This window comes from Gambusia affinis, linkage group LG04 (assembly GCF_019740435.1).
Source record: "Gambusia affinis linkage group LG04, SWU_Gaff_1.0, whole genome shotgun sequence".
NCBI lineage: Eukaryota > Metazoa > Chordata > Actinopteri > Cyprinodontiformes > Poeciliidae > Gambusia > Gambusia affinis.
This window is the reverse complement of record NC_057871.1, coordinates 8,489,168-8,514,023: the sequence shown is the minus strand read 5'-3', so window position 1 is coordinate 8,514,023 and position 24,856 is coordinate 8,489,168. Positions and strand designations below refer to the sequence as shown.

General features: G+C 37.7%; 2 protein-coding genes across 7 annotated transcripts in view; one reads left to right on the top strand and one right to left on the bottom strand.

Annotated features, from left to right (window-relative positions):
- Window positions 1-757: 757 nt before the first annotated feature.
- pds5a (PDS5 cohesin associated factor A) lies at window positions 758-24,087 on the bottom strand. Of its 5 annotated transcripts, none has more exons than XM_044115332.1 (33): window positions 23,789-24,087; window positions 22,790-22,942; window positions 15,008-15,211; window positions 14,647-14,733; window positions 14,409-14,506; window positions 13,664-13,790; window positions 13,148-13,228; window positions 12,878-13,018; window positions 11,957-12,072; window positions 11,624-11,718; window positions 11,361-11,506; window positions 10,921-11,072; window positions 9,732-9,845; window positions 9,437-9,518; window positions 9,299-9,347; window positions 8,602-8,741; window positions 8,272-8,387; window positions 7,684-7,789; window positions 7,419-7,579; window positions 6,986-7,109; window positions 6,716-6,874; window positions 6,026-6,094; window positions 5,720-5,856; window positions 5,509-5,632; window positions 5,169-5,373; window positions 4,861-4,975; window positions 4,644-4,776; window positions 4,348-4,467; window positions 3,830-3,895; window positions 3,515-3,663; window positions 3,352-3,421; window positions 3,012-3,271; window positions 758-1,149 (listed from the first exon to the last, which is right to left on the bottom strand). In XM_044115332.1, the coding sequence occupies exons 2-33, from the start codon at window positions 22,901-22,903 to the stop codon at window positions 1,146-1,148; spliced, it is 3,864 nt and encodes a 1,287-aa protein (XP_043971267.1). In that variant the 5' UTR covers window positions 22,904-22,942; window positions 23,789-24,087; the 3' UTR covers window positions 758-1,145. The 5 variants fall into 5 exon arrangements, with proteins under 5 accessions (XP_043971267.1, XP_043971271.1, XP_043971270.1 ...); XM_044115336.1 differs by having other exon boundaries at window positions 3,830-3,892; window positions 23,789-24,085; XM_044115335.1 differs by lacking the exon at window positions 23,789-24,087 and adding an exon at window positions 23,605-23,699.
- The window catches only part of n4bp2 (NEDD4 binding protein 2), a 17,662-nt gene continuing 14,050 nt past the window's right edge, over window positions 21,245-24,856 (top strand). Inside the window, exon 1 of one of the 2 annotated variants that reach the window (XM_044115331.1) lies at window positions 21,245-21,296. The gene's annotated coding sequence lies outside the window, so the exon portion shown is untranslated. The remainder of the gene's footprint in view (window positions 21,297-24,856) is intronic. The other variant, XM_044115329.1, reaches the window with a different exon arrangement.

The window sequence follows — 24,856 nt, the reverse complement described above, 5'->3', positions numbered from 1 at the left end:
TTATTTTATTGGAAGCAAGCATCAGCAGCATAAAAAGCATGGTTATTTATTGTGACGGTGTCATGTTTTTGATTAAAAAAAAAAAAAGTGGGGAAAAAAAAAGTTTGCTTGTTTTTGAAATTGCACCTTGAAAACAGGGATCCAAGACAAAATCTACTGCACCCAAACATCTAAAAGCATTTATTCTTTGTGGGAAAAAAAGGTTGAATATAATGAAATGCATTTCTTTTTAACTACATCCAAAATAAGTCAACACAAAAGGTTCCCGTTTACTTGATGCTTGAAAGTAGGACTTGCCCAACGTAAGAGTGAGAGTTCAAAAAATTTAATTTGTTGGGAAAACCATAAGGAAAACAAACCCTCCAAATGTGTGTCCAAATAATATTGATTTATGCATTCAAAAAGTGGATTTTTTTGTTTTGTTTTTAAAAAAAAGACCAAAATCCCTGATGGACTGAAGTATTGTGGCAGCAAACCGAACTTGCCCCACAGGAAGGCCATCAAAAAGCAACTAGAACTTTTTAATCCGCCCTTCTGATGCCAATCATCTAAACAGTTTATAAAATCTGTCCAATGCATTCAATGTCACCTTAAATTCCTGCAAAGTAATTCACATTTACAAAGTTCTTTTTTTTTTTTCTTTTTCTTTTGTGTGTATTTACAAACTCAACTAGTGAGCTGGAAAGAAACCCTGCAGTCCAGACACGAAGGAGGAAGACATTAAGACTCAAACAGCAGAAGATGTTGGGTTTTTTTTTTTGTTTGTTGTTTTCCCAGGGAATTTAATAAGCAAGAATCATTATCAGATTAAAACGCTTGTAAAATGTCCATCCCAGTTGGTTTTATTTTTTTTCTTCTTAAAAATGGCTCCAAAAAAGAAGCGAAGAGCAACAAACAAAAGGGGAAAAAAATATGTTTTTGAGTAAGACCTACATACAGAGCTTCAAATCAATGACTACAGGGTGTTTAAAATCTCCTAGTATGATGGTGTGTATGTGTGTGCGTGCGTGCTTGGATATTGTGTTTATGTTGAAGGTCCATAATATCTCCAAGAAAGCTGTAAGAGTCAAAGGAGCTTGCATGTAGAGTTGAAGGTGTGACGATTCAGGCCCGTCCTCTACAGTCTGGATTTCATCTTTGCCTCTTTACCTGAAAAACAAAACAAAACAGCAAACCTCCACATCAGAACATGTTTTATGTTCAAGTTTTATGCTGGCTTGTGCATTAAAGCAATAAAATGGAGATCCAGCAATAATGGCAGAGCAATCATTTGATTTTTACAGTTATAGTTAAGCCTGTCACATTAACAAATTTTGCAAGTCGATAAAACTCTCTAGAAATTATTGCGATAAACTATAATGCTGTTATTTTGAGACCATGTTTTCTGCATTGTAATGGCAGAAAACATTCTCAAAGATCAATAAACTTTAAATTCTTAAACATTTAACACTGGAACTGGAAGACGGTTCAAATAAATAAAATAGAAACAAATAAAATTAATTATGAAGTCACTGTAAACAAAATTGTCCTTTAAAAAAAATAAAAGGGTTAGTTGGAACCAAAACACCCGATAGAAAATCTTTTATCATTCAGGTTTTGGTAGAATGAGAGAAAAACAAATCATGCAAATGAAAATTATTGATTTTGTTTTAATTTATTATGCAATTAATTGATTTATTGATTATTGCAACAGGCCTAGTTATAATAAGAATAATAATTTAATAAATATCTTAAATGCTTAATTTATTGGTGGGAGAAAAAAGCTGATATTAATTGGAAATTGTGAAATTACAGAATTAAATAAAAGGCCTCTTCATGGTGCAACTGCAAATTAAATGAATCATATTTTATGTGACAAACTAGCATGAAGTAATTAACTGTGAAGTGGAAGAATGAGACGGTTTTCCAAAGCTTTTACACATCAAAATCTGAAAATGTGAGGCATTTGTTTATAGAGGTAATATTTTGGGGTTCGCCAACCAGCTGTTCACATTTACAGAAAAGTCCAAACACTTAAAAATGTAGTACTTAATTTTAATAAATTTTTTGGTGCACAATGAGACGAGACTGAGAGGATTGAGCAGATTTCTGTGGATCTAAAATATAAAAACAGATCAGCTGATGTTGCATTAAGTCCTTATTGCCATCTGATCCCACATGTTGTTCATCTCTTTTTTTTTTTCCCAGTTGCTGGCTTATAAACTCTTGTGGAAAACTAAATGTTTGATTCTCCTAAAGGCCACAATATTAAAGTTCTTTTTTGGAAAGTAAGATAAATGTATTATTCCTAAATATCAAAAACAGAATCTAAACCGAGTAAAAATTTACGCAGTGAAAACTACAATTCAACCTCTGTACCAAAAGGAAAGCTAATCTTTATGGATCGGTTTACAGCAACTGAAGTTCCTAAAACAAAACTTCTTAACTGCATAAATGAAGGTGGATGTGTTTTCACACAGAGCACCAGTTCAGTCTGATGTTTGTGGTCATCTTACATTCTTCAAATTGTTTAGCGAACTTTCTCCATTTTGTAAAAAAAGGAAATAAAAACAAACATGGTGGATCTTTGGCATGTTTAACATACTATTATCTGAATTTTCTCCAAATGCAGATTTAAATTTATGCCAGCAGGTGGCATAGTCTATCATGGAAAACATGCTGTATATGAACAGCATACTACACTAAAAATTATTATACTTATTGATATTGATATTTTCCCACAGCAAATCTGTTAACTTCAAGACATTAGCGTAGCATTCCCGCTTCATACATTTACTGAAACTAGATCTCTCACCAGAATAGCCAGTATCATAACTAGCTTCTCTTCCAGTGGTGACATTTTGGGTTACAATTCTCTGGATGCATTTCATTTTTCATACTCAAAAATGAAAACTTCGTCCATTTTGAAATACTAAAGAGAAACTATCAAAAAAGACAAACTACATAAAATAAATGGGGTGTGTTTTTGTTTTCCTTTTATTGCAGGATAAGAAAGTGAGTTCTTCTGTTACCTCTGCAAGTCGATCTGTCTCTTTGTCCCCTCGTCACTCTGCTGCTGCGACTGCTTTGACATTTTGACGTTGATGGAGTCTGTGGTGGTATCGGACGCTCTCTTCCTGCCTTTGCCTCCTCCGCCTCCTGCTGGTAGGGCTCCGACTTCCTTCAGCGCTGCTGCAGCAGCGGCTGCTGCGGCTTTGGTAGGACGGCCGCGCCGTCTCACAGGCGACGCCTCTATCCCAGCGTCGGCCACTAGCTTCTGACTCGGCTCGTCCTGAAACACACAGAGTATGAAGTTGAAAGAGAACATGGCTGCTGGTGGAGAGGCGAGAGGAGGTTTCTGTGCAAGTTTACCTTCGTCTCTTCTTTCTTGATGACCGGGTTCTCGTTGTTCTCCTGCGCTCGACTTTCTGACGAGTCGGTGCTGTTATTGTGTTAAAACCAAGCAGAAGAAACGCTGTGTTACTCTTTGCTTTGCAGTGTGAGCAGACAGATGCTGTTGTGTGTGTAGGTGTACCTGTTTTTGTTGTTAGCTGAGACCAGTGGAGACGAGTTGGTGCTGGTGTTACTGGTCGTGTCTGGAGCTGTAGTGGTCTTCTGGATGATCCTCCGACCCGGAACGGTCAGAGTTTTGTTGACAGTCGCCAAAACTGGAGCTGGTTTGGGCTAAGTAAGAAAATAAGTCAATATATATAACTGGATCAGGTTTCAATTCATGTGGTTATTTTTATTCTTACTCGATTTTTATTATGAACAGACTAGTCTGTATGTTTTAAAGTTAAAGTGTCATTGCACTGCAATAGTAATAATAATACTCATGTTGTGAGATTACCTTTCCAGTTAGCAGCATTTGTCTCATCTCTCCTGTCAGGTACTCCTTGTCGTTTTTAAACTCCTGCTATTAAAAAAAAGAACAACGGGTTATGCTCAATAAGACCCCAGAGGAGAACATTTTGTTTCTGCTTTTGAAATGAGAGATTTTAACATCAGAAGAAGAAATAAACAGTAATGAAACTAAAGAAAATAAACAGGTTAAAATAAAATATTTCGCTGCATACAGGGTTCCTACACAGGCCAGGGAACCTGGTAGAGTGAGGAATTTGATTTTAAGGTTTAAAGGTTTGGGTATTATTAATCTGATTACCCATCCATCTATCAACCCACTCAGTTTTTCAAGTTTCATGTAAAACCTTTCTACTGTAGAAAAATCTGAGATAAATTCAGAGACAACTTTTTTTATTTTTACTTCAAAAAACGGAACAAAGGCCTGAAAGAGTTTGAGTGACAAAAAGTGAGGCAATGTAGCTGACCACAACATTTATTGAATGTGTGTGAGAATGTATGTATTGCCTTGTCTTGTACGAGGAAGAACTTTGAGGGAAGGACAGGCTCTTTCTGACACTCCAGGTGACAAGCGGTGCTCTTGTTGGCGATGACGAAGAGAGCCACATCGCACACAATATAAAGCTTCTGCAACCAGAACGACACGACAATCACTGATTCGCTCCAAAAATACGACAACGTCCTTTCTGTGTTTGCTGTTTTCTACACTGTGTCATGTAGACACAATTGCAAATGCATTTCATTGGGATTTTGTGTAATACACCAACAAAGTGAAGTGAATCCTTCTGCAATGTGCTGCGTACCTCATTGGCCTTTGCATCTTCGGGACACTGAGCGTCTTTCGTTTGTTTGATGTTCTCAACCATCTTCCTAAGAAATGCGTGACTGTTGTTCTCGTTCTTGGTCATCAGGACTTCCAACATGAACCACAGACACCTAATGAAGGAAAAGAAGTTAGATAGTGAGTCCTAAAAAAAACAACTAACATTTAGATGTACTCAATCAGAAGGGCAGCCTCACTCTTTGATGTCTTTGAGTTGTTCATATTCATGTGGTTTTGTGAAATCAGGGTCGTGGGCCAACAAGTGGATCATGAATGGAACCACGTACTCAGGAAGAAGAGAGACCAGTTTTTCTGACGAGAGAAAGAGTAATTTACATTAGAGTGGATATGTTTGTAATTTATTAGAAAGCTCTAGTGTGATTTCTAGACATGAGGTAATCACATCTACTTATAGCAATCTGATTTAAAAAGGATTTTACTCTTTGATCTTCAATTCATCTGACGCTGCTACAGGAAGCCGCCATGTTTCTGCATGAACACTCACCCTGAGCGAGGGGGTTCTGTTTGATGTATTCCCTGCGGACGGAGATGTTTTTGAGCAGGCACTGTCGGGCGTGGGCACGGCGCTCCTTCACCGGGTCCTTGGCACACAGAGCGAAAACGGCCAGATACTCCAAGGGCAGCAGCAGTTTGACGAGAGCTAAGTGCAACTTCTGAGCGAAGATCTGACGGACCTGGTAGCACTCATCCTGGCAGAACAGACGAGATAAACACCAGGTGTGAACTTGGCAACTTAAAAGATGGCTTTCACTAATAAATTTCAGTTGTTTCTCTTAAGTCAGATAATATTAGAAATAAATAAATGTCCTGTAAGTTAAACTGACATTGATGACAAGGCCACAGAGCTGAAACTGCTCGGGTGTGATGATTTCATGGTAACACGGCTCTTGAGCCAACTTCATGATGGCCGAGCCGGCAGCCAGCCTCAGGCGGGACATGTCCGATTTACTGCAACACAGGAAGCGATGAGGGAATAAACAGTCTCTCTCTTACACACAAGTAAAAGCGAATCTGTAACAGATAATTCAGAGGTACCTGATCTTCTTCTGCTCCGTGAGGTCGCCCTCACTAACCAACATGGCCGACAGCAGGCGGAGGGTGGAGTTGGCCGATTTGGATTGGTTGTTCTTCATTCCTAGTAACCAGCGTACCAGGAGCTTGATGGCCTGAACCTTCAGGAACAGGAAGAAACAAAATCAGTTTCTTCAGCTGTGTGAAGTAAAGAGTAACAACAAACTAACAGCCATTTATTACAAAAATAACAGCAAATGAATTTTGAACTTTGGTGGTTCTTGGAATAATTAATATCAAGAACAGAACATACATGTTTGCTCCTCTTACCTTTGCTAAAACTTCAGGTGAGACCTCCTCATCTGCGGACCACAGCTTCCCGTTCTTGTTCCCTACCGACTGAACACACAAAGATGGTCACAAAAATCTGATGTAATGTTTTCTTTGTTCAAACTGTGGCTATTAGGAGTTTACACAACTTTGCTAATAAGTTGGGTTTTTTGTAGTGGAAAGAATCTGAGTTTAAAATTAAACTATAAGTAATTTCAGAACTTTTTATAGACAAAATAATATATGCTGGAAATTTAACTGAAAAACACATTAGAGGGAAAACAAAAATTAAGGTATCAGTCAGAAACTAATCTAAGAGGCGTTCAAGAACCCAAAAAAGAGCCAAGAGGCAGAAATTCCCAACAACCTTGTGGAACAAAGTGCTATCTGATAAAACAAAAGACAAACTTTTGGACCACACATGTCCAAAAGAACCTCATATCTACTGTGAGAGACTGGCCAAATATGGCCAAGTTTAACATATATGTTTGTTTCCAGTTGAATTGTACAGAATGAAAATACACTTTTGAGATCCACTACAGTTCAACAACCACTTCAGGTACTTGTAAGTGTTTACATTTCTTTCTTACTGTCGATAAACACACACACAGTACATACAGCACCAGAGGTCTCAAACAAAGTCCATGTGTAATTCCTGGATGTTAAAGTTCAAATGTCAGCTCCACAAACCCTGTCGTTCATCAGCAAATCCTTGACGATGAAGTTAGCCACGATGGATTTCATTGGTGAGGCGAACTGATCTGGAGCCAGCATGGATATATGACCCAGAGACACAAGTGGAGTGATGAGCTGCTCGGGAACGTCTGCATTGAGACTGCGAGACAAAGGCTGTGGGTCAAAGAGGAAACTGTTAGTTAAAAAACACAGATTCAGGTGGACAGAACAGGAGTAAATAAAACACTGGAGATCGTAATTAATCATCAAGAAGTGTTAGCTTACCTCAAAAATCTGGGCCAGTTGCACTTCCTTGTTGTTGAAGATGGCATGAATGCAGTGGACAGCCTGCTTGGCCTGGTGAGGCGTGCCCCGCTTGGCCTTCTGATGCAGGATGGGAATCAGAGTTCTGAAGAAAACATCACAAAAAAATACATTATGAGTAGCAATAGCATTGAAGGAATACTCAGCCCTTTACAATAAACACTAAAACCTTCATTCTGCCTGCTGTGTTTGCGATGCAAAGATTTCAGACTCGACTTCCAAGACCAGGAAGACCTTCATATTTTTTATTTTTTAAAATATAAAACTATAGAAATTCACTGAAAATTCAGAGCACACATATTTCTACAGTGTTACAAACGTTGACGTGTTCAGCACTTCTTTTACCAGATGAACATCAAAACATCACAGTTTGTGCCTCTTGTACATCTCTTACGATCTTATCTGCTGCAACTCCGTCTCGATCTTCTGGCCAGTGTTACGGAAAATCTGAATGGCTGCTTCTGCCACTTTGTCGTCCTCCATCTTTAAACACTGGAGCAGAGACTCGTAGGTCTCAGCTGAATGGAATGCTGTGGGGTGTGTGAATGACAGGACCTACAAGGATGAAAAACATTTGAACATTTTTTGATTAAGACGACTTTGCTTTAGGTTTTATTGCAGTTTAAGAAAACTTTAAAAGTTAATTTTAGTATTTATACCTTAAGCAGCTCCAGACCAGAGCGGATCGCTGTGTCAGGGGTGACGCCTTCCTCCTCATCATCAGCTGTCCCCTCAATGGACTTATTTAGCAGCTTGACCAAAGCACTGTAGGAAAATTAACAAAATAAAACTGTTAAATTATGTTGATATGTCTCATAATTTTATGGGGATCAGGTGAAGACTAAAACAGCATAGTTTGTTTAGTCAGTGTGCGGTCTCGTAGTATTTTTCCATAAAATAAATGGGGGGGGAAACAGAGTGGAACCTGCAGTTTTCCATCACCACCACTAGGCGGCTCAGTAAATGAGACCAATCTGTTAAAGGACCAGCATTACACAATACCCAATACAGACAGCATTATGAAGCACTTGGTTATCAGGTAAACAGATGCCATCTATTTTAGTTCTCTCAATGAAAATTAACTCATTTTAATGTTTTCACGCACAATTTACCAACTCATTTCAATTATGTAACATCTTCAATTAGAAACTACTTATAATCATCTGTTTTATTGAAGTTTGAAAGATCAAATTCATTCTATGTGTCAAAATAGAAAAAATATTCTCATTCAAAGAAATGTTTCTGACCTGATGGCTTCAGAGTCGATGTGAACCGGGGCGATCCGCTCCAGCAGGAACTTGACCATCTCTAAGAACGGATTGGTCGGCTGTTTGGGGAACGTCAGCTTCCGAGTGATCTCCCTCTGCACAAAACATCTCATGTATAAGCTTTTCAAACTATTGTTTTCAGATATTAATTTGTTATAAAGTTCGTCAGTGATGAAACAAGTCAGCCCTTTGGTTACCCAAACATAAATTCGCAGCCCTAACACTTGATTTGCATCACACCAGCTGACGTAAACAACTATGAGTTGTGTTAATTGTGTGTAGATTTAAGTATGCCTCGTGCTCCCTCACCACACAGATCTCCGCCTGCTTGCAGGAGCATGTTGGACTGATGAGCATCTCCAGCTGAATTCTGAGCTTCTCATCCTCACTCAGAACCTGATTAAATTTCTTCATGAAGTCCTGAGCCTTTCCAGCATCTGGCAGATTCTCTGCAAACACCAGCATCACATTAAAATAATAATTACAAAAGGTCATATATTGAAATTGGAAGAAAAAGGAAGAAGAGAACACCTACGATAAATGAGTGGACTGATTTTATATATAGTATTTTGAATTGAAAGAAAAACGTTTTGACTGAGGTCACAAGGAGTACCTTTTGTAAACCACTGGTCAAAATGGTTGAATTATGTTCAAAATGTAAGACCCCATTTTATATATTTTTAAAATTTATTTTCCTTATCTAATAACTTTGGTGTGGATTATGCCTTATTAAGAATGATGGTGAACAATAACTGTGACATAATAACATCCAATGCTTTGCAAAAGTATTCCTTACCTAGAAACAAGCTGAAAACAAATACACACCCAACTTTTCAGAAATTGTATTTGTAAAAGTTCAGAAAACCCTAATATTATTATTACACTTCACATTATGCATTACTGTATATTGGTCAATTGTATAAAATACATTGAAGTGTGTGGTTGTAATGTCAAAAGGAGGTTTTTTAAGGCAGTGTGTATTTGTGTAAATTTTTGGCCAACTTACTTGCAATACTCATGAGCTTCCCGAGCATCGCAGTGTTATTGGCCTCCGACTAACAAGAGGGGAGAAGAAAACATTATCCTACTTCATTTTATACATCCTGAAAACAAAAACTGAAAGACAAAGGAAGCATCTACCCACCACTGGCAGCTTGTGAAGGTCGAGCAGCTCTTTTACGAGACTTCTGAGCATATTCTGACACTTCCACATTTCGTTTAGAGCCCTGAAAGAAAAGGCCAGTGAGAAAGAGAAACGACAGCAGAGAATCAATAGAACGTTCTCATCATATGTACTTGCTGAGCTATCAGTGAGGTATTTTCCAGACAGTTTACTTGTAATTTCAGATCAATATTGACGTGCAATACGTGCACGTATGAATGTGTCAATGTTTGTGTAGTTTCCAGATGGACGGAGAAAATGCAGCATATTTACTCACTTTACAGCGTTAGTGTCCAGACAGGAGTAAAGGTAATAGAGGCATTTCATCTTCTCCTCTGTGTCAAGACTGTGAGGCACCATGTACTGGGCAAAAATCTTCTCCACCAACAACCTGGAAGAGGAAAGTTTCAATTCATTCTTTAAACACTGAAAATAAAAAATAAAAAACAGGAAATCATTTTGGAGAAGGAATTTAAGCTCCAACGTATCTCTCTGATGTATTAAAAACTTTGAGTTGCAGTTGCATTTCCTCACAGAGACAAATCATTTATTTATAGGGGGGGAATTCCACTTTAATGAGTCGCCTGCTTTACTTTGTATAGCCAATGGGACAACATTACTGTATCATTTCACAAGGCTGAAACAGATACAAAATGACCTTCGACCGCTGACCGATATCTCTACTTCTCTCTTTTGCTCTCTTCTCTTAAGCTCAAACAGGCTTTTCTATAAAATTTAACTTTGGGGACTGAGATAGCCACAGAACAGCTGATGTATCTGATAAGCTGTCTCTGTGCTGCCGTACATTTTGGCATCTCGTTGTTATGGAGACTTCAGGTCAAAATCCCTCTCAGTGAGATTAGCTTCCCACTCGCTGCTTCTAGTGGAGTGATAAATATGGGTTCTTGTTTGTCATATTAATATGATTATTACATTTTCTAATTATTCCTCTGACTGTAAATTTAAGAACAAATCTTCTAGTAGCCATGTCTTAAATTAATTGAGGTCCACACACAACCTTATTTAAATGCCATGTTCTCTAGTCGTTCCCATTGCGAAGAGGAACTAAGAGTAAAGGGCTTCAGTGTCATGTATTTGTAATATTCATATTATATTTGAATTTATATATACATTTATATTTGTCATAAATATATAATAATAGGCTGACCAACAAAGTAAAATGCTCTGAGATTACAGGTTAATTTAATATATATATATATATATATATATATATATATATATATATATATATATATATATATATATATATATATATATCTATCAGGTTATTGATATTTTAGTAAATTCTCAAATTACAACATTTGTGATTTACGAATGTGTCTTTTTTTATACATATTAAGAGACATATTAACACACATATGTGCCAAACTAATTATAAATACATTAATTCTATTCCATTTGTTCAGTATTAAATAATTTCATGTACACCGTGTGTTTGTTCTCACTTGTCATCAATGCTGTTCTGATAGTAGATGTGCAACAGTTTGTCTTTGATCCAGCTGATCTTCTGGGCCGACTCCTTTCCAGCCTCGTGATGCAGACAGTATTTCTTATAAAGCTGAGCCAGGCCCATCATGGCCTCTTTACGCACACGCCACTGCAGAAGGAGGGAGTAGTTAACATATTGAAAAAGGAAATGATCAAACTAGGATATAAAAATCACAGGAAGGGAGATAATCTTGTGTTTGTAACCAATAAAATATTAACACGTTGCACATTAATGTGGATATGTTGTGATTTCAGAATGCGAATGACTCGTACAGATCTCAAAGATAAATTGCTGCATTTTATGTAGATTATTATTGTTGGTCAAATAAACCCCAAATGAGTAACAGCTGTCTTACTACTACAATGAGTGAATCGTTAAGTGGTTTAAATTTCCTACCCTCTTGTCCAGCGTCCTTTCCCGCACGAAGCCCAACAGCTGGTCATTAACCAAGTTCAGGTCTTTCTTTCCAGCATTGATGATGGTGACGATGACATCATGTCTGATGGCTTCCTCTGGGTCGTGAGAACGCACTTTCAAATATTCTGGACCAAAAAAATAAATAAATAAGAGAGATGGGACATTACTTTCAGTCTAACCAGCCAGCAGGAAGACGATGGAGCCATCAACAACAACCCGAATGAATCAGAAGTGTTGCCCACCTGTGAGGTCTTTCGCCAGGTCGGGATGGTTCATAAGGCAGTGGCTTGCAAATTTTACACACTCTAATCTGACCGGTACGTGGATGTCGTTGAACCTACAGAAGAAATTAATCTCATATATCAACTAAAGAAGATTCAGTTAAAAGAGAAGATGGTAAAAATGAAGAAATCTGCACAAATAAAAATAATCTATTATGTTAGGAAGGAATATAACAGGAAAGTGTTGCATGTCAGTTAAGTTTCTCAATTCCTCTATAGACTCTCTTATGTTTGTAAATCTAACTTCATATCCATAAATCTCTTTAACAAATGGTCATTGCTGAGGTTGCTCACCGTCCTAAGAAGCACTGCCAAAGCGGTCTGTTCTGTGATGCCAGCTCTGAGTCTTTGGCTCCAAATAACTTCGCTAGCAAACGTACAACAGCCAGACGCTCCTCTCCGTCGTTGCTCTGTAACAAAATTGCACGGCGTCCTTTAATATGTTTAATCATACTTTTAAAACTTGATTTTAGTTCCACGTTGCAAACAGCATCAAAATATTAACGCTAAATAATAAATTTACTGTATATTGTGCAGTTCTAGTAGGAAGATCAGATGAGATCAAAATTGTCTGAATAATCTGGGCTTCATACAAATAAAATCCTGAAAAAGCGAATCCCTATAGTGAAGTTTGGTCAGGGGACAATTAACACAAAATGACACAGAAAAAAAAGATGGGTGATACATTGATTTTTTTTTTTAAATAACAGCATTTTCTATGCTTTTTTTAATCTGCAACAAACTTCCAGAAAACTGCATATCTGCTGAAAAACTGAGTTTTCATTGCTTTAGCAAATCTTCCAATATTTTCATTACTTCTCTATATTTTGCCACAGTATCATAAGGTTATTTATGTATTATGTTTTTATCACTTTGAATTGACTTGCTGATGAAATGTGCCAAAGGAATAAACTTGACCGGTATTTACTCTGGAACAATAAAATAAGAATATGTTTGTGAACATATCCTTCAAACAGTTTTTCACCACCACAGATAGATAGAAAACCTTTTTACGAAGGAAACAAGTTCTGGATCAAAGAGTAACAATATGAAATACAGTTACTCTGACAGAATCACAGTCTATCAAAAATCAATATTACTCATCAAAAAAACTAAAATAAAATCAGAAGGGAAAATTATATAACTGTAAGGTTGATGTTGGTTGGAGATGAGGTACTGTTGTTGTTGTTTTTTGGAGTGCTGCACAGTGTTCACCTTTAGCTTGAACTCCAGCTGAGGCATGACAGAGGTCAACAGCATGGGGTCGATGGCAAACAGCTCCTGGATGAGGTCGAAGACGTGCTCTGAGAGGTCACTGACCGAGGACTTTCCCATCACTAAAACCTGATTGAAGAACTGGGGGAGAACATGACACCACAGAGCAAGAGAATCGGATGAATACATTGATTAGGTACTCTACAACGTTATTTGAAAAAGAGAATTACAGAACAAAACCAAGGGAAAAAAAAACAAGCAGCTTCTCACATTTGCAATGCACGCCTCAATGGTTTGGACTGTTCTTTTCAGGAGAGTCTTGGCGAGGTCGTATGCTTGCTTGTTCAGATTCTGAGTCAGCAAAAAGATGAATAAATAATTGGTATAACTATAGCAAGAAGTGTGTTTGCTTAAATTTGAAACCAGATTTTCTAAGTTTTTTGTCTGCATGTTAGCACTGCATTTTGTTTTCATTACAAGATTTCTATCATAAAAAGAATAAAATAAGAGAAGTTTTACAGAGAAACCACAGAGAGCTAGTAAAAACATTTCACATGGTCAGAACAGAAAACAATTAAAACTATTACAAACAACATTAAAGAAATAAACTAAAAATATATCAGTGCCTCTCATTTACCTATTTAACATAGTTCATGTTCAATTCAATATTTAGGTATTTTAGTGTTATTTGAATTCTGATATACATAAGTAATTCTTTCTAATTTAATGCAGGAAAAGTAATCATGCAATATGTCACAGCATGCAGTGGTGTGACCACAGACTCACCTTGTGTGCAGGTATGAGGTTTATTAGGATTGTGTCCAGCAGCTCCTGTGTGACTCCGTCTCCCTCCATGATGATAGAACTCATCAGATCCATCATGTGCATCTGCACCTTCTGGTTGTGGCTGTTGCTGATGAGCAGAAGAAGACACCAGCTCTGACGTGTTAATGCCATTAATATCACAACAAGGCCCACTACCTCACACCTGCCCAGTTTATCAGTTAATAAGGTTATGGTATAAAGTGTAGAACACACACCGATGAGCTAAAATGTTCAAAACGACCTCTTTCATCCAATATAACGGTTTTTTGTGCTGCCAAAGTAGCTGCTTTTTGTCAAATTGGTGCAAACCAGCTGCTATTATGGCTTTGAAATCATCCATGGAAAAATTTGCAATTTTATGAATCAGAGAACAGGATGTGCCGTTTAATATGTATTAAAAAATGCTTCTTAATCTTTTGCTCCTTCAGCTTAAAAAAAGTACATTATTGTGCAGTGTGTATTTCTAGTTTGATGATTTTGGGTTACACGAAAACAAAACAAACAAACAAAAAAAAAAGATTTAACACCATTGTTCTGCATTGATTGCAGATTCCCGAGGGTAAAAAGTGATGTGCGAAAAGATAAAAAGGAAGATTATCAGTTTTGTTAAAAAACAAAACAAAACAAAACAAAACCTCATCTCACACTCTGGTACCCAGTAGCGTATACTATCTTGTCTTCAAGTCGACAGATGCAACCAACTTACTTTATAACAGAGAAGAGCGTTTTGAAGAGCTGGATGAAAATCTCATTGCAGTCCTCCAGTTCAAAGCAGATATTATATGACTTTACCCACGCAAGATTCTGTTGCACAACACAAAGAAATACATTGATTTATAGTAACTTTCAAAATCCAAATGAAACATATTCACTTGAACACAATCAGTAGCAAAGAAACACTGGAATGCTGAGACGTATAAGTGCAGCCAAGGTGAGAGATTTACCTCCAGCAGGTAAAAGTATCGGTTGAACTGAGGGCTCTTGGTGTCTTCTAGTCCTTTTAGCTGTCTGGTGATGAACAGAAAAATGTCCTGGAGGAAAAAAAGTTTTTAGCTTCTCATTAAGTCCTGTGGTTTTATAGGGAGCAGGAGGGCTTTACAACGTGGTTAAAAGAAGGTGCGTGGATGTGCTACAGAACAGTAAAACCTGAACGTTCCTTGGGCCATCTGGCAAATGTGCTCAATTATCTAGTAAACAATGCATGCAGGTTTTAATTATACCCCACCACACATAAACAGCTGTCCTTGCAACAAGCAGACTTGGATTGATTTACACGAATGAATTATTCTAGAAGATAATTCGGACCTTCAGCTTGTCGTGGGAGGTGTAGGGAGCTTCAGGAGCGTATATCCTGAAGATGTCAGCCAGACAGCAGGCCACCAGCAGCCGAACATCTTTATTAGGGTTCCTTAGGAAGAACTCGGAGGCAAGATGGAGCGCCAGACCCAGATACTGCTGCTTCTCCTCCTCAGAGTCTTGATCCATGTCCATGTAGGTTTTTACCACCATCTGTTAAGCACATCGACAAGGGCGGTCATATGAGAGTCCGTCTAGCCAAGGCTCTTTAAGAGTATTTATGAAATATTTGATTTGATTTTGATTTGTGCCAAAAACCACTGAAACACAGAAAGGAAAAATGCCACTGATGAGTAACTTTTCAACTGTAAAGTAGAAGCTCAATCAGTTACTGGCAAATTATTAATAACATTTTTTTAAGGAATATGTTAGCTGATTTATTGGGTACTTTATATAAAAAAAAACCCACAACAAAAACCCAGAGTGATAGGCGAGATATTTAAGATTTACAAGCACTTTGAGAATCCTGTGACCAGCTCATTGTTAGTTAGCAGCTCATTCAGAGCTTCCTGGTGGTGCTGTGGTTAAGGCCCATTTATACAGTACTGAACGATACTTGATAACATTTGATCTTCTCTGGTTCAAAATCATAAATACTCAGTGACCAAAACGGAACAAAATGATTTGACACTAAAAACAGTTTTGTTTTTTTTTTCTTTTTTTTGTCTGGCTGCTGTGGATCATCAATTTCAGTGACCTCTATATTAAGAAATTTAGTCATCATTAATTTCATTATTTTCTAAACTCTGAAAGTTTACAACACCTTGTAACACGTCCCCTCCCTGCAGTCTGCAGCAGAGTGAATGTGTGCCCATGCAGATGTGACTTAAGTCAGCCAATTTCAGCTTCAGTCGCCTGGCTCTTTAATGCCTGCGCTGCCATTCAAAAACAAACATGGCCGACAAGTTGTCTAAAAATTGCCTTACAACTTTATAAATTAAAGTTTTTACATTTCTTTCATATTCAAAATAATCTGAAGTATGGGGGCATTTCTAAATACCCCATGAAAAACAACTACCGTATGTGTGGGTGCTTTCCAGCAGGGAGAGAGGAAAAAATAAAATAAATGAATTATCTACCTTAACTTTTAAAGCAGCTCTCTGTGGTCTTCCCTACATGTTTGACTAAATCTGCCTGGCTGTGTTAACATGCAGAAGAACAAGTAGTTTTACTTCCATTTTAATCACATTTAGTTGTGCATATAGAGGGAACATATAACTAAATTCAAAATTAACTAGGACAAATTCCTAGATCACGTACACTGTTGAATAATGCTATCCATTTTAAAGTTGGTCTATTTCATTTCAACTAAAACCTGTCAAACAAACTTTGTTTTCCTCTTTGGAGCTGCACTGATTAAACAGACATTTAATCTTTATTTAATCGTATATTTGATTTTCTGACTAAAATGTTTTTTCCATTTGTGAATACACAAATAAGGGTTTTATTTTATCACTTGTCATCAGGCCGTAGCTGGGATTTCATTCATATCAAGACAAGACCTGACTGATATGACAGAAACAAACGAACTAACTTTGGGTTTGTCCCCTCGCTGCCCACAGAGGTTTCATTCACACCAGTCCTCTGAAATACAACTCGTTAGAAAGAAATGCTTCGAGCTGCAACTTCCTCTGTGTGTGAGCTGAAACATGGCTGTGAAGCTCCCAACTGCCTGTAGGTGGGGGATGGGCCAGCAGCTCCAACAGACTGCAGAGCGGCACACTCACGCCTACACACAGGCATTATGTCCACACACACTCCTATCCTCGCTGAGTAAAGCTCTCAGAGCAGAAACTCTCCTGTGGACCTTTTGAGCAGGAGAGTTTATACATCTGGAGTCTAATGCCATCGCTCTGTTTTAGGAGCAAACCAACATTTCAGTGAGCAGATCAGATAAACATTTGTCCATATTCAAACCACAAAGCCCCTTCATGCAAGCAGCTCTGATAACATCTGAGGAACTGTAACGAAACACACTTTCCTGTGCAAGAATGAGGTTGAAGTGTAACACAGCAACCCTTTTTTATCTCAGCAGGTGCCATTTGAACCTTACAAATAGAATCGATGCAGTTTTTCCATGAAATTACAAGACTTTCATGTTTCTCTTTAGGTGTCCAGTGCAGAGACTTTCCCCTCAATGTGAGCAGGATCAGACTTTTGTTTTGAGGACTTTTTTTAACAACCTCAACAACAGAGGTGTCCATTAGTCAGCTTATGGAAAAAACAAGCAATGTGTAAACCCTTAGTGCTGACTGATTACTCAGTGTTGTGCAAATAATAACTATTAGGCTACAAGTGTGCACACAATTTTCCTGATATTTCTCTGCATCTGGTTGATCTTTAACCTGCCAGCATTTCTTTTTTGAAAGCTATGATAGAAGAAAATACAGCGTTCATAATGGTTCCTATTTTGCATGGGGCAGAGTTGGGTGTTTATAACAAGCAGACAAAATGATAATTGAGTTTTTAACCATCTGAAATTTGCAATTAGAGCTAGCAGAATTACTAAAACAGGTTGTGTGTATTCCTCTGAAATTGTACCTTTGTTAGCCACTTTATTAGGCACACTGAGTGGATTTAGACATCTAGACATGGTGAACATCACTTGCTAAAGGCCAAACTGAATGAGTTTGAAGGTGGTGTAGTTGATACAACTGATGCTTAAAACACAACACGTCTAACCTTGAGGTGTTGCAGATTTCAGAAAACTGAGATTAAAACTCAACAAAACTGGGCAGAAATGTTTCGTCTTAAAGTCAACTGAAGATTCAAATTGTAGGGTCAGAATTTGGCATAAAACAACATAAAAGCATCGATCCGATCTGCACCATGTCAGTTGTTCAGCTACAACCAGAATGAGGATTTTCATCTCTCATGACCACCTCTTCTGATGACAGTGAACTATAGCACATATCTCAAACCATCTCAAACGTGTTTCTTGAACATGATGACCATAAGTTCACTAGACTTCATCAACACAGACTTTCACAGTTGCTAGATCTCAATCCAATAGAGACCTCCCGGAGGTGGTGGAGAGTCTGACTTATATTCTAGGAGCAGCAAGACTTTGATCCAAACTTCTCAATTCGGTCCAAAGTTTCTGTGGAATAATTCAGACACGTTCATACATCCATTAAGGCTTTTTTTAAAGGCAAGGTGCTCCAATCAAGGATTAGCAAGATGTAAAGTTAAAAAGACAAATCTTCCACCATGTTCAACGACAGACTGCTCAGCTTTACTCTGGTCAGCCTTCTGGTTATGTTACATTGAATTGGTCTCTGCAGTTGGAGCTCTGGGCTGAGAATGTTGTAACACGCAAGTAGACAGTGACTCATTTATTTTGGTTCCAACTACCACTACTATTAATAATTCAAAATGATGTTTGTCTTTGTATTTAATGTATTTAAACACAGTGTTAACATATTCACAAGTGAATATTTCACAGCACAATTTCTGTCACTGGTTTAATGAGGTGTAAGCAGCCAAAAAAGAAAGAAAAGTTTCTAGTTTGAACATTAACTGTGCATTTAACACACACTGACTGCAGCCATACTGGATTTGAAAATCCAAACTGCTTGGCCTTTCCCGGTTGAATTTCCAACTTTATGCTACATTCTTGTCGGATTTCTGACTGACCACTTGGAAAATTAATCTATGCGTCTCCTTCATTCAGTAACAACGTCTACACTGAACACATCATGTATAATCACTTCACTGACAGGAAAAGGGTCTGAGATTTTTTTGTTTCCCACTGGAAACAAAAATGGTCAATGGTCAGGTTCTGACCAATGGTCAAGACCATTTATTTAAAACTAAGAAAATCTGATCAGATTTTGTTTTTCAGAATTGCAGTAATGACCCATCCAAACTGATGAACCGTTCCTTTAACAAGGCCCAGTCAGCCACAACCCTAGAGTATCAACATTCTCACTTTGCATATTTCCTCCATAGCTAACTTCCCATCCAGCAGTTTGCAAATGTTGAGTCAACTGTGGAATGATGCTTTGTGTAGATTGAATGCTGATTGGTTAAAAACAGACGCCGAGACGTGATAAGAATAACTAACAAAGAGGAAAAAATAAAACTGTCAAAATATGGATTAAGTGGAAATTTTCTGGAAAGATTACTTACACTAAGTTAAACTTTGTCAATTATGACATCAGTAACTTGTATAACAGAATAACAATACTCCCAATTTGCATTACTAAGCTAGACAATCATCTACTTTAGCATTTTGAATTACATTAGCTGTTAATCTAGCCAGACAAGTGGTTTGTTTTGATGTTTGCCTGTTATTAAACCACAACTTCAACCTTAAGTCCAGAGATTTTCCCTGCTCTCTGGAGCAGAGGTTGCTGATATGGGACATCGTTTTTTTTTAGCTGTGTATAAATGGAGATATGAACAAATGAATCTATGTGATGACAACATGCAGAATTTATTTACAAGTGAAATAGAGCGACCATCGTCATCTGGTAATCTTACAGTCCCCAGTAGAACAACTGCATGCTTTAGCTCATCTTAAGCAACCAGCCGCAACAACAGCAAGAAGTAGTGAACTTGGTGAAAGCAAAAGACTTTTACCCGTTTCACTCGCATCGAAAAATAACAACTTGCAGAAACACAGCTTTCCAAAGAGGAAAAAAAGAATTACAAAGCCTTATAAAACATAAAAATAAAAGAATGAGGTACATGGCAGTTTTAAATCTATATCTTATTTAGATTATGAAAGCCTCAATTGCATCAGCTAGTGGAGAGTTGCACTACTAGACTTATTCTCTTCTGAGAAACTAAAGCATATTGAAGATCTCAGAGTATGAACCTCCATCTACTGGCAAACAACATGTACAAAAATATTTGCTTAAAAATTTTCGGGCATCTACTCCTGTTTAAAAAACCCCCAGTCTACTTGTAATTAACTGTGTTTTAGCTCACAAATTGACAAATCAACAACTTAAACACCTAAATGCCCCACAGAACATTTGCTGCTATTCTAAGCAAGAGCAACTTAAAAATAAACACATTGTGGTTTTCTAAAAGCTTGTCTTGAACACAATCAGGAAAGAAATTCGACAATGCTGTGGAATACACTTTAGTGTACAGTGGTGATGGATGTTTGCATTGGGTTTCCAACAAACCTTGACCTCTGCAATGAAGCTGTCTCTGGATATGCCAGAAAGAAATTAAACCAACTCCTTCCATTTCAGCTATTTACACCTTTCTCTACAGCTGCTGCTTTTGCAATAAAACAACTTGGCTAAAAAGCAATATAGTTCCTTGACAACTTCAGCAAATCATTTAACCCCAATAAGATGATTTAACATATAAAACATGTTCTGATATATAATCAACAACCTGACCAAATAAAGAAAGTGGATGTACAGCACTTCTATAAATATCAAATGCTGTAATTTCCCCCAGCAAATTCATAGTTACCAGGTGAGAGAGAGCAAGACTTGAAGCAGATAACAATAAGGCTTATAGTAGTACAGCAAAGTAGTTCTGTTTTATTATGAACTTTCCAGCCATAAAATGTAAATAATCAGTTAAATAATTAAAATAAACAAGGAGCTTTTCGCTAAATAATTTACAGGCACAATCTTAATCTATACACTAAGCCTGCACAACATCGCATTATCAGTGTGCACAATATTCATACTGCAGGACTGTTTGAACGACAATAATTGTTGGCTGGCTAACATATTCCAAGTGTTATCAAATTGCATTTTTCAATTTGACATCATTTGTTGACTACTTCAGAACGGCATTTATTTTCTAAAGGAATGTTGGAAATAAAAAAATACAGTAAAATACTGATATATATATTTTTAGTGGAAAACTACCATCACCTGATGAGTGACTAAAGTATCCACATGTAAATAATTTCTACTAATACAGAACATTTCCTGCTTAGACAGGTTAAAAAAGTGATTTATAATATAAACTAATGCAGGGTTAGCTTCATGTTTATATCCTAAATCAGTGTTTTTCAATTCCAGTCCTCGGGGCCCCCCTGCCCTGTATGTTTTAGGTGTTTCCTTTCTGCCACACACCTGGATTTAATCTTTGGGTGATTAACAGGCTCCTGCAGTACTTGGTGGCTGCAGAAGATGTCATGCAATCATTTGAATCAGCTGTTCTGGTATAGAGGCACATCTAAAACATGCAGAGCAGGGGGGCCCTGAGGACTGGAATTGAAAAGCACTGTCCTAAATGAGTCAAACTTCTCCTGGTTAAGGTCAGTTAAATTATCCTAATTATTTTTATTTGCTAAATTCCACAACAACAAGCAAAAGAATATGAGTTTTATACGTTCATGTCTTCAAAATCAGACATTTACATACACTTCCTCAGTATTGCTACTGCCCTTGTACAGCATGAATTTGGTCAAATATTTTGGGTTTTCTTTCACAAGCTTCTCACAATAGTTTGCTGGAGTTCATGTCCATTCCTCCTGCCAGAATGGCTGCAACAGAATCAGGTTTGCATGCGTCACTTCCACACACCTTTTCTGATCTGTCCACAACTTCTCTATCAGATTGAGATCAGGGCTGGCCATGCCAAAACATTGATTTTATTGTCCTGAAGCCCCACAACATGGTGCGTTACAGCTGGGTTGGTGTTCCCAGTCTTACAAGAGAAAGCCTTTTTCATTCACATGTAACGATTGTCATTATGGCCAAACTATCATTTTCTCAGACATGTTTTTAGGTCTTTCGCATGTTTTTTTTCTTTTGGAGTAATGGCTTCCTCCTCACTGACTGAACGTCCAGGTCATGTTGATACACAACACATTCCACTGCGGATGTTAACACTGTATTATCAGCTTCAGCAACATCTTCAGAATGGCTTCATGTTCTGGGGTCAATCTGCACATTTTGGACCAAAATACATTCATCAGAGGGACACACAGCGGTATGATGGTTGGACATTCCCACCATGTCTATACTTGCGTGTAAGTATAGACATGCTACACTTACACGCAAGTATAAGTATTTAACTTCAGGTTCATTGTTTGAACAGATGAACCTGGCACCTTCAAGCTTTGGTAAATGCAAAGAATGAACCAGAGTTGTGCAGCCAAATAACTATATCTTGTTTGATTTGTTTAGACCTTCCCATCATGTCAAACAAGAAAGCAGTTTGTTCAAGGTGTGGGCTTAAAATACATGCACACGGGTGTCTCCAACCTACCATGACATCATGATGTGGGTTTTCCCTAATAGTTTCATAGCTAGTAATCATTCTGTATTACTAGCTTCTGATTTAAAATAAATTCATAAATAAATCTCTGGCACCATTATTGTGGAATTCAGCAAATAGAAATATTCTTGATAGTTTTAACTGATCTAAAATGAACAGTTTGGTCTGATTTAACTTCAGGTGGTGAGGGGGAAAAAGCGTCTCATTGTTCTGTGTATGTAAATTTCTGGTTTCAACTGTGTTAAAAATGCCAATGGTAAAATAAAGAACTGGAAGTTCCTCCTCATAATGCAAAACATCACAACTTTGTATCAGGTCAAATGTTATTGACTAGCATACAACTTGATTATTGATCAGTCTGCATATTCATCACTAACAGACAACGGAAAATCTCAAAAGAAGAGAGATTAGTAGACTACCAACAAAGGTTTACAAAGTTAGGGAAGTATTGGTATTGTGCGAGAGGCTGGATGCTTTTGACTGGAATTTGAAGTAGTTTTTGAACAGTATGAAACCTTATCAACATACCTTCAACCGTTTGACCACCTCATCGTTGCTTATTTTGTCCGTAATCTCCTTCACTCCAGGAGGATAGACGATCTTTCCGTCCCCCGCAGGCTTCTGCTGTTGCGGGAACTCCATGCTTGTTGATGTAAGGTCCACACGGTCTTCTACTGGCCTCTATGGGTCAGAAAACTTAAGTTCAGCACAACCATGCTAGTGAACCCAACAAAACCTCGCTTTTCGCATAATTCCCCAGCGATAATCATCACTTTTCCTCGCTACACCGGATACATCCACACTTGTATATCACATAGCTTTTCAATCTAGCACATTTATTTGATTAAAAGCTATCACTGAACCGGCATTGGGTATATTATTAGCTTGAATGCTAAGATAACACAGCTAAACATCAGCTGAATATTTTACCTTAATGTTTTATACAGCACCACAGAGACATAGGAACTAGTTTCACTGCCATTTCAAGAACATTGTATGTATCTGAAGAGCAATGTTGCAAAAGTCGTTTACGAAAAAGACAATCGATGTATAGCCACTGCCATACAACAGTAGTTAGCATTTTGCGGGAAGGAAGTGATGTTAGCCGCGCTAACTGGTTAGCCTACTCTACTAGCGTAGGCCTTAAACTATCCAGGTACCCATCACATCTAAGTCCACAGACAATCACAGAGGAAGTCAAGTATCCCTTTATCTTTCTTCAAAACACCAACATTCGTGATTGGTCCTGGGATTTACAACTAATGCAACTACTTTGAGAAGTTTAAAAATACAGCAATTTTACTTGTTACAATCTTTTTCAACTTCCAAGCATCGGTCCTTACAGCCGCTAGTTTACAGACAGGGCTGCTGGTGCTACCGTCGCCCCTGAGCCTCCTCAATCACCAACAACTTGCCCCAACGGATGGATCTGAAAAACCCAACTATTGCAGAATTAATCTATTTTTAGATAAAAAGCTAAGACCCCAAACCCGGAATACGCCTCCAGCGGCTCTCTTTAGCATTTACCTTCCAATCGGGCCGTTTTAATTCATTAGTCTGACTCAGAGGTTTAGTTTTCGGCACAAAGCTCTCCGTCCGTGTTCAGTCAATGTGCGAAGACTGGGTGCAGAGCGCCCCCGCACGGTCTCAAAGCAGTACTACAACTCCGATGGCGGGAGTCGGAAACAAATAACAGGCGCCATAATCGCGGATCTGGACTCTTTTTTAATGTGTGTCTTTCTGTTTACATAAAATTATAATGTCAAAATGAACGTATTTCAGTCACAACTAAGAGTAACTACAAGTTCCTAGTAAATTGTTCACACCAGTGTTGCTACTACTAAAACTATTGAGTCAAGCGGCGTTAAAATGATGTTTGTGAAAACAGCGGCATCAACTGGTGACAGCCATTTTCAATACTATGGGGTGCGCATAATTTTCGTTCCCCGGATTCCCTATTTATGTCCACCCTCAATATCGGCGGTGTGAAGCGTAAAATAAGTTGTCTAGAAACTAAAAGAAAAAAATAAATACTGTCTCAGATTATCAATATGTTGAAACCATGTTTTAAGTGTTAAGTTGGTGTCATGCAAGTATACAACTAATTTTGATTAATCGTTTTAATATTTTATATTTGCCAAACGTTAACAACAATAGAATGACACAAAAATTAGCCAAATCTGCAAAACAAAAGAAAACATTATTCATCAAAACCTATGTATGTATTTCTATATTCATTGTAATGAATAACCTGTAATTTGTATATTGTTTGGTAAAAATATTTTATAGAAGCATTAAACTCTTGAATCTTGTTTTCCGGGAAAACAATGAAACGCCTCCGGGTTTCTGACTGTTATTGAATGCATCCCGTGACGTGACATGTCATGTATTTGCAACTGCCTTGTACTACTTTTACAGTTATGGAATGCATATTTTGCTTTTGTGGTAATAACCTTTTTTAAATAATGTGGTCTGTGTTTTAGAAGTGCTCCTAAATGGGTTCCTGAAGTGTTCACTGATGATCTGCTTCCACTTCCACTGATGGATACATTTGTCATTGTAGTTTTTAGGGAATATTTTAGTGGCTTCGTGGTC

Excerpts from the sequence above, each read along its gene's own strand:
- pds5a (XM_044115332.1), bottom strand. The coding sequence starts at position 22,903 with ATGGAGTTCCCGCAACAGCAGAAGCCTGCGGGGGACGGAAAGATCGTC. Across the intron at positions 9,846-10,920 it reads CAGAACAGCATTGATGACAA|GTTGTTGGTGGAGAAGATTT; the intron begins GTGAGAACAAAC and ends TTCCTCTTCCAG. Across the intron at positions 8,742-9,298 it reads GAAGCTCATGAGTATTGCAA|AGAATCTGCCAGATGCTGGA; the intron begins GTAAGTTGGCCA and ends TGGTGTTTGCAG.